Source organism: Sebastes umbrosus, chromosome 13 (assembly GCF_015220745.1).
Source record: "Sebastes umbrosus isolate fSebUmb1 chromosome 13, fSebUmb1.pri, whole genome shotgun sequence".
Classification (NCBI taxonomy): Eukaryota; Metazoa; Chordata; class Actinopteri; order Perciformes; family Sebastidae; genus Sebastes; species Sebastes umbrosus.
Window position 1 is genome coordinate 4,565,833 of NC_051281.1, and position 9,872 is coordinate 4,575,704.

The 9,872-nt window shown below is 41.0% G+C and overlaps 1 protein-coding gene across 1 annotated transcript; it reads left to right on the plus strand.

The window, feature by feature from the left end:
- Window positions 1-291: 291 nt before the first annotated feature.
- nyx (nyctalopin) lies at window positions 292-8,264 on the plus strand. The gene is made up of 5 exons (XM_037790884.1): window positions 292-2,103; window positions 2,331-2,395; window positions 5,276-5,556; window positions 6,273-6,577; window positions 6,882-8,264. Exons 2-5 carry the CDS (start codon window positions 2,374-2,376, stop codon window positions 7,708-7,710), a joined length of 1,437 nt encoding a protein of 478 aa, XP_037646812.1. The 5' UTR covers window positions 292-2,103; window positions 2,331-2,373; the 3' UTR covers window positions 7,711-8,264.
- The last annotated feature ends 1,608 nt before the right edge of the window (window positions 8,265-9,872 follow it).

Sequence of the window (9,872 nt, forward strand, 5' to 3'; positions counted from 1 at the left end):
CTGTAGCAGCAGCCTATTGCCTTTTGTGGATACGGGCGGACCGGCGGCAAAAAATTCAATTTGGTATATATATATAGATTGGATGGGCTTCATTTCTTTTGAAAAAAAAATATAAAGATTTAATTTGTAAATTAATCTGTGTGAATTGTGTTATTTTCTCAAACCAGACGTTCAGTTAACTTTTACGTTCAGTGAGTAGATGGGTGCGAGCGTCGCCTTTATTCAATGAAGTGTCTTTACTCCAACAACTCTTTATTCTTTATTACTGGGATGGTTTTATTTATTTTTGTTGGTTTTGTATCTGTAGTCGTCCTGGATCTCAACTTCATTTAGTCTTTTTTTGTTCATTTTATCCCTTTGTGGTCTTTTTTTCTCTTTGTGGTCGTTTTCTCTTTTTAGTCATTTGGGTTTTTTTGGTCGTTTTGTCTTTTTTTTTTTGTAAATATGTTTTATTGATTTTCAAAGATTTTATCCCACAAAAATAATAGATACAAAACATGTATGAAAATCAAACAAAATAGATTATCATTCATCAGATCTGTTTACAGAGTTAAGTCCAAATTCCCTTCCCTATCCCCCTCCCTACCCACCCACCCATCCATAGGGTCACAGGTTACGTTTGTCTCAGGTCATTTTTGTGTCTCTTTGTAGACGTCTTGTGTCTGCAGTTGTTTCTTTGTCTTTGTAGTTCTGTCTCTTTGTGGTCATTTTTGTTTCGTTGTATTCATTCTTCCCTTTGTAGTCATTTTGTCTCTCTGCAGTTGTCTTTGTCTTTTTTTTATTGTTTTGTGTCTCTTTGTACTCGTCTTTTGTCCCTGCAGTTGCTTTTTTTGGGTGCCTGTCTATCCAGTATTCCATCCATGGTTTCTAGTAACACTGGTTCCTAATATGACAGACAGGTCTGTGCTTATGTGGCTGAACAGAAGCAGCCAGATTTTGAAAATCTTTTTGGGAAGTCTTTCCTTAAACTCCGTAAGAGTGGAGGCTGTTGTAGCAGCACATTAATGCCCATGGGTTTTGGAACGAGGTGTTCAGCAGTCGTGTGGTGTTTGTCCGTTTTGCCTTTAAAAGGGTTGCAGGCAGTCAGACCAGGTGAGCTGGAGGCCGACAGACGACCCAGATCCAGACGGTTGTCACAGTCAGCTCTTCCCCATTGTAACCAGATGTGCAGAGATTATGCTATGTGTGCTGAACTTTCAAGTGACACAGTCTGGTGAAATGAGGGTAAAATGATCAACAAAAAAAAAAAAAAGCAAGCTGACCTGTATTTGATGCCTCGACAGTACAGATGGCCATCTCTGGGGAGCTTTTTAGGCTGAAAAGTGAAAAGACATCTCTTCCATCCTGCATGTTTATCCCAATTTCGGGAGGTTTTTCATGTTACTCTTGAAAGGTCACGTGGTCTCTAATGTGCTGAGTAGGTTTCATAACCACTGAACCAGTGACACCCATTAAAAACCCTGTTGTATAATCTGTGTCATTTAGAAAACAATATTTTAGGGACATTGAAAGTCGGGTGAACGCTTTCAGCTCTGAAGAGGAAGATGATCCACACAGCTTGGACAGTAGCTTATTTCACAAATAATATCGATCTCCTCTCATCAGATCATATTCCACGCTGATCCCCTAATCCATTTCAACATCTGCATTTCAAGTTTTATGTCCAACTTCATGCTGTGTGTGTGTGTGTTGGTGTAATCTGTGTGTTTCCAAGTTGCAGCTCTGCCTCGTCGGTTTGATCTGAGAGCTTCGCTTTACTTCTGTAATCCTGCCAACCGCCTATCTCCATCTCCATCTCCACCCATCCCTCCCTCCATCACTCCATCCAGGGGATTTGACTGCCATTAAGAGATGGCTTTTTGCTCTGTGCATGTGTATTATGGAACACACACATACACAGTGAAAGGGGGGGGAGGATGAAGTGTAAAAACACAACCACACACACACTTTTGCTGGAGAACTGTGTCAGGCAGAAGCATCAGTTACGCCGCTGAAGGTGCACCGTGCAGACTGATATGGGGACGGACAGGATGGACACATGCACGGGTATTTGGACCGTGACTTTTAACACACATGGATGCAACTGTCTGGAAAGATCTACAGGTATGTCACTTCAATTTCTGCATTTTCTTAACATTTTATTTGATATTCTGTAAATTAGCTTCCACGTAGTTTATATTATATCTCCTTGTTATCACCAGTTAAAGTAAAAAATGAGCTAAATCTATTAAATCACTTACAAATGTACAACAACTGGCTTCGGGACATATTTATATAATTCATTACAGTGCATTATTAAGTGCTGCTGTGCTGTTTTTGTGCCATTTCAGACCTCCGTTAATCCTGGCATGTCCCAGATGAGAGACTACAGTAATGATTGTCATCACTTTCACTGGTCAGTTTCAATCCTTTCACTCCTCTACTGTTTTTTTTTATGCTCCTCAGCTGTAAAAATGGTCTGGTGAGAGAAAAACCTCATGTACTAATAATTAATAATGTCCTAGCTCATGCAACATAAAGATTTCTTTCAATGAACCATCCAGAAATGTCTCCATCAAAGAACATTTCATCTACAAGGATTGATTGATCAGACTAAAAGGCAGCTCCGAACTCGAGCCATAACGTGAACTGGATCCAGGGTGAAATCCCAGGCACAGACAGTACCTATTGTTGTGGGGCTAATCTCTGATGTAAGCTGTTCTGTCTTAATCACATCATCATTTCACCAGCAGCTGGTGAAGAGACAGTTTGGCCCTCAACCTGCCATTCAATGTTGACTCAAACGTCAAATCAGATTTACTGATGCTGATATGTTTTGTAGATTTTTGCACAGGTTTGTGACTCGGACCTGAGGCGCCTACGGTAACTTTATCTCTTAATACCACTGACAACATCTGGACTGAAGAGGTCAAATCTCGTTGCAGAATATGTGTAATTCGTATTGATCTAATGACCAGCGGGGGGAAATGTTGAGTTAAACTATTGTAAAAATATTTGACGTAGAAAATCCCATCACACAAAGGTCCATTACATCACAGCAGACATTTTGACTTGTCAAACACAGGCGTCAGTACTGAAACCAGCTGGGTTTCCTGTAGAGTCAAAATGTCTTCCAGTTCACCGTCAGTGTAGCACGAGAGGCTGGTGTCTCTGTGTGTAAAAAAAATGTAAGATAATCTTTTGGGCTTTTATGCCTTTTAATGAAAGTGACAGTGATAGTTATGAGAGAGGGAGGGGATGACCTGCAGCAAAGGGCCGCAGGTCGGATTCAAACCCCGGGCCGCTGCAGTAAGGACTCCGTCTCGATACATGGAGCGCCCACTATACCAAGTAGGCTGCCACAGCACCCCGAGATTTGGCACTCCGGCACATTAACCCCTCTGTAAAACCACATCTTGTTTATACACTTTTATTGGGATTAAACAAGATCTAATGTGTTAATCTTGAAGTGAGCGCTGGAGATGCTTGAAGGTGTTACCTTTGGACAGAGCCAGGCTAGCTGTTTCCACCTGTTTCCAGTCTTTATGCTAAGCTAAGCTTACACCAAATTCACACCAGGAAGTGCCGGCTTAGTGCGGCCCGCCACAATAATTCCATTTTTCTGCAGCCGGGAGGCGTTCATGTGTTTCAGGCGGGAAGAAATTCTTTGTAACATAGATCAACGTGTCACAGGAGTACCGGGATCAGTTCACTGATTGGCTGTTTGGGTTCTCTCTGGCCGCACTTCGACGTTAAAAGTTCAACTTTTCCCAACTTTTTAGTTAGTTTGGCCACACTTCACTGCAGAATCAAACGGCTTGGTTATAAATGTGGCCTTATTAGCTTCATATTTACCGTACGCAGTCTGAGAGTCGTATCAATCTGAACATCTAATGGGCCTTTCACACAGAACACGCAGCAACGGCACCACTGCACTCTGAAAGCCGTTATTTCCAACGGCTTGCGCAGCACAACGGCGGCTTTTTGCTGCGGAGCGCTGCGCCCAAAGTTGTAACTGGATGAAATTTGGACGCAGCGCACTGTGATGTGCGCTGAACCCATCGATGAGTGCAGCGCAAACTGTATTCTGTGTGAAAGGCCCATAAGTCTCAGCAAGAAAGCATATTTCCAAAAATGTTGTACTATTCCTTTAAAGCTAATTTGTCACTGCACAACAGAAACTAATAAGAAAACAACCTCAAATTGATAATTGATGTTATTTTAATATATTCAATTTGGTTTCTTTGATAAAAAAAAAAATGCATTAAATTGATGTGTTGAGAGGAGGGGGGACATTTTCTCAGCTTCAATGACAAAAATAAGTTTGACCCCATTGAACTTGGTAGTATTGATCCTAAAAACTGAAGAGTAATCAAATATTGCTGCAGTAAAACTGATATAAACTGTACTCACATTAGATGTCTAATTGGAGTATGTCTTTTATATCAGTTGATTTTCACATTAATCATAAATTCACACCTGAGCACTGAGTTTTGAATTATGATATTTTCTTTGTCTGGTTGGTATGGAGGATGCAACCTGCCAATATCAAAAATAAATAGATAAATGACTCCATAGATAAAAAAAAAATATGTAAAAATAATATTAAAAGTAAATGTAGGCATTAATTAATTTATAAAATATGACATAAATTGATTTACCTTTGTATTAATTCCCATATCTATATACTCTTCTATTTAATTTTCCCTTTTATTCATTTATTTATTTTTCAATTAAGTATTACATTTATTTATTTATTTATTTTTCTATTTATTTATTTATTTTTCTATTTATTTATTTGTAATGTATTTTAAAATACAGTTATTCAATTTCAAATTGTATGGATTTCTTTATTTATTTCTGCATGATTTTCCCTTTGCATTTGTCCCCCTATTTATTTCCCCAAACTTATTTATTTCTGTATTCTTTTCTTTATACATTTCTTTATGCATGTCTGCTTCATTTACAACTTAATAAAAATAAATAAATAAAAGGAAACATTAAAAAGAAGAGTAGATGAATAGGGGAATTAATACAAAGGTAAATAAATAAAGAAGCACATTAAAACAAATATCAATTTATGTCACATTTGATCAATTAATAAATTAATTCCTACATTTATTTTTAATATTATTTTGGTATATTTAATTGCACATTTATTTATTTATCAAATCATTTATTTATTTATTATTTTGGCAAGTTCCGTCCTCCATGTAGAGCTTCCTTGCAGTTCAGTATTTGTGTCTGACTGCAGTGTTGTTTTGATATCCATGCCCTCCTCTCTGTCCTCCTCCAGTGCTGTGCCTGCTGCCTCAGGCGGTGCTGGCCCGGTGGGCGTGCGTTCGGGCGTGTCCGGCAACCTGCTCCTGCACCCAGGAGAAGAGCTGCAGCGTGCTGTGTGACCGCACCAGCATGGCTGAGCTGCCCAAAGAGTTCCCCTGCGAGGCCTCCGCCATCAACCTGGACAAGAACAGACTCAAGTTCCTGTCAGAGAGGGCCTTCGGGACCCTGCCCTCCCTCAAGCTGCTCTCTCTGGACCACAACAACATCTCCTTCATTACCCCTGGAGCCTTCAAGGTCAGCTGAGGCTTTATGCTTTCATGTTTCCTTTCTTTTCTTATAGAGAAGCAGAAATAATTGTGATTTGATCATGTATTTTTAGGAATTTTACACCTTTAAAAAGACTAGAATTAAATCTAGGACTTGTTTAGGACAGACATTGTTGGTTGAGCTCTTCTGCCAGTGTGTAATAGTCTGTGACAGGCAGGTGTCTGGCTTTCATTACACGAAGGACAAGGCTGACGTTCCTTACATTTTCTGTGGTGGACGCCAGAAGAATTGCCATATGCTTTATATTTTAATCACAAATAATGCTTAGCAACTGCCTCAATATACACATGTTCAATAAATGGAATTCAAGTAGAAACAACAGCCCCATCTGGCAATGTTAAAGGGATGATTCATCCAAACCATAAAAACAAACAAAAAATATTAATTTACTTACAACCAGTGACGTTCAGCATTATGGATAGTTATGTTTCATTTGTTTTTGAGATATCTGTTGCTGCCACTAACTCCAAAACAATGGAAATGCAATTTTTTCTAGTGCTTTGAGCAGCAAATATAAAACCATTCACCTCCAAACCCGAGCAAATACAACCAACACTATGCATAACTAAGTTTAAATCTCTTGACAGTAACTTTTGCTGAAGATAGTTGTAGTTTGGGTTCTTGTAAACTGAACAGCACCTTGTGAAATTACATATTGAAAACTGTCCCTCACTGTCCTGCAGGGCCTCGCCAACTTAGTGGAGCTGAAAATGGCACACAATGACTACATCAGTTACCTTCATACGCGGACGTTCACGGGGCTGAAGAAGCTGGTGCGCCTGGACCTGTCAAACTGTAACCTCTTCAACATCCCCGACCGCATCTTCATCGAGACAACGGCGCTGAGGGAGCTGCTCTGCTTCGAGAACATGTTCAGGAGGATCCCCGGAGCCTTCAGGGGCATGGAGAACCTGACTCACCTCTACCTGGAGAGGAACAAGATTGAGGCGGTGGCCTACAACTCCCTGCTGGGCCTGGGTGGCCTCAAGTAAGTCACACAGGCTGGGAGTAGCTCATGTGATGAATTAAAGGAACAGTGTGTAGCATTTTGGGGGATCTATTAGCAGACTCGCTCTATGAAGGGCTTAGTAGGAAAAAAGTAGTGCTGCCCCTCTGTCGATTAGTCGTTTTTTATGCTTTCTTTCATGCTGAATGACTTATTTCCAAGAAACTTATGAGAACATCTCTGATTCTTTGTGGAGAAAATTTCTTTGGTCGAAGACAGCCCTAGAAAAAAATCACCCTAAATTCCTCAGTTCTGTCTTTTAAACGTCTTCTTCTTCTTATATCAGGTACCTGAACCTCCAGGAGAACCGCATCAACGTGATCCACGACCAATCCTTCCAGGACCTTGTGCGACTGGAGAACTTCTACCTCAACGACAACCTGCTGACTGATCTGCCCCTTCAAGCCTGCAAGGGCCTCATCCGCCTCAAGATGCTCAACCTTGGGGGGAACCTGTTGACCAACGTGTCCAAGACCTGGTTCAGTGACCTGGTGGAGCTGGAGGTCCTGTACCTGGACAGGAACCAGCTGCTAAACATCCAGGAAGGCACCTTTGAGAACCTGACCAGCCTGGTCACGCTCCACCTGAACAGCAACAACCTCACCTCCTTTCCCTTCCCCGTTTTCCAGCCCATCTACTTCCTGGGCCGCCTCTACCTCTTCAGGAACCCCTGGGAGTGCGACTGCTCCCTGGAGTGGCTGAAGGAGTGGATGGAGAGCTACAAGCTGGTGCGGGACATCCCCTGTGCCTCTCCTTCCTCCGTGGCGGGACTAGATCTCGGCGAGGTGGTTTTCGCCAGGGCGAACGGCACGTGCGTGGACCCCGGAGAGCTGAACCTGACCACGGCCTTGTCGGAGGTCGCCTCCACCACGGAGAACCGCTTCAATAGCCTCATTTCCAAAATGCTCCAGCAGGAGCTCAGAGAGGAGATGGGGAACGGGACAGAGAGCCTTCGCAACGGGACTCTACTGGAGGGCGAGGACGGGCAGCTCTCTGGAGGGGTCGGAGGGCAACGGGCCCAGGCAAGCCAATCGCTTCTCTGCTTCCTTGTAGTGTGGCTCATCTTTGATTTGATTGGCCAGCCAGATCTTAATTACTGTCTATCTTGCACATGAGAACTGCGGAAATGTGGGGTTTGCTTCCTGACCCACTGAAACGAGGAGTAACTTTTCAAATTGCCGATGAGATAAAGGATGATTTCATTTATCCATGAAAGCAGAGAGGAATACGCGTGTGGCTGGTGTGAGTCTGCCCTGCCAAACATCGCATTTGGGGATTTTTTTTCTGTTGAAATGCAACCATGGTGAACTGATTTTTCCAGCTTTATCTTCAGAGGAAAGACTGACGTTGACATGGCGGTGTTTATTATCACATGAGCTATAATCTATGATATTTATAGATTACATATCTGATGCATATCTCTCATCCTAAAGCTGTGCGGTCGCAGGATTTCTACAGTCACAGAGGCGGGTGTTGATGTCAAAGTGTGGATTACCGTGGCGACGTGATGAAAACGTATATGTGAACCTCCACATTTTTGTTGCATAATGCTCAATTTTAATTAATATTATGTAATATTCGTAGCATTACATAGTCTGTTGCGAGTGTTTTTTCTTTTTTGTATTTTCATTCACATCTATGTGTAAAGTTAAAGGAGATAAGAGCTCCTGTAGTTATCTCCTAAACAGATGTCCTCTCTGCTCGTTTCATTCAGCTCTAAATGTAGGTTCTGCAGCTTTTCCATAAATGCATTAATCTTCTTATTGCATGCGGCTCAGTGTCGTTGCTGCTTGTGTATGCTACAGCGTAATGGAGGGACTTTCTCGTTGCTTTTGCCTCCAATGCATGGACTCTTTTTCCCCTTATGGACATGACCTCTCTTTATAGAGAGGGCGTGATGGGTGTGATTGCCATATGTCAGTGTGTGGATCGGGGAGGGAATAGTGTCAACGCTTTCAGGTACATTGCAAACAAATGAACTGTTGTTAATTTGCAACATATTCTGCGTACTTTGTAAAGTTTATCTTTATATTTAGCCTATACTGTCTACTGATGTGTTCTGTGTATAGCGTTAAAGAATATCCCTGTTCTAACACCAGCCACTGCTTTCTTTTTTTACCCTGGTGAATGTAAGTAGTTTGGTTCGGACAGACGGTGATCCGGTTCAGTGGTGTTATAAGAAAAAAAACGCTCTGTCACATGATATATTTTTCTAAATAATAATAATAAAAAAAAAATTGCTGTTGAACTTTTGACGTGCCTGCTCAGTGACTCCTTTCAGCCGAGGAGTCGACCCGATTCAGCGGTGAACACCAGTTAATCTGCACATTGGCCTGTTGGCCCTTTAATGTGGGATTAGACTAAGACAACTGGGGAGGCTGGATGCTGCATCTCATCCATCTCATTTATCATCAGCTGCTTTTTATCCTGGACCGCTGCAGGAACGTCATAGATGATGACTACGTTCAAAATGTCTTTTAATTCATCTGGTTGAAATGACAGAGGTGTTCTTGAAGAGCTGCTGCGGTGAGCTCACTGTTTTCAGTCACCGGTATAGATTTCACAGTTGTACTGTACAGTATGCACAAGAAAATCTGGTAACACTTAATTTTACTAATCCGGCAATTTTCCTAATAACAAATATCACATGGCCCACAGACCGACAGGAAGCGATCCACTAATGTGTAAAAGTCATTTCACGTGTACAAATGGATCCACAAATGCGTATATATCACTTTACATGTGTGTGTGGAATTAAAATACATGTTTGCAGAGTAAGTTATGCATATTTGCAAATCATCCTGTATTTTTGTGGATTTGACTTTACACAACACAAATACAAAAATACATGTTTGTGGATAGTGAAATATTTGCAGATCATGTTACATATTTGTTGATTACAACTATTAAAGTCCAATAAAATCATCCATAATAATTTCCTAGACACATCATTTTGTACTAATTATAAATAAATATTAGATAAAAATAGGGAAAATGAGACTGCTACGGTATTTGATTTTAGTTTGTTGTGATGCTTTATAAGTTGTTTTGAGAGGAGTTTTCTTGAAAGTACTGCTAAAAAGTGTCTGTAAGAACTGACACAGATCTATGTTAAAGCAAGTAGCCTAAATATTCATTTATCAGGCCTTCTGGAATTTTTTTTCTCCATATTTGTGGACATATATGCTTGCACGCCCTATAGTCAAATTTTACATATTTGCATTTACATTTACTGCTTTGCACTGACTAACAAGACTTGATTATGAAAGTAATTATT

What these genes read in the sequence shown, in the direction of transcription:
- nyx (XM_037790884.1), top strand. Translation starts at nt 2,374, where the DNA reads ATGATTGTCATCACTTTCACTG. An exon ending in GATTGTCATCACTTTCACTG is followed by an intron (nt 2,396 to 5,275) that starts GTCAGTTTCAAT and finishes GTCCTCCTCCAG; the next exon opens with TGCTGTGCCTGCTGCCTCAG. An exon ending in CTGGGCCTGGGTGGCCTCAA is followed by an intron (nt 6,578 to 6,881) that starts GTAAGTCACACA and finishes TTCTTATATCAG; the next exon opens with GTACCTGAACCTCCAGGAGA.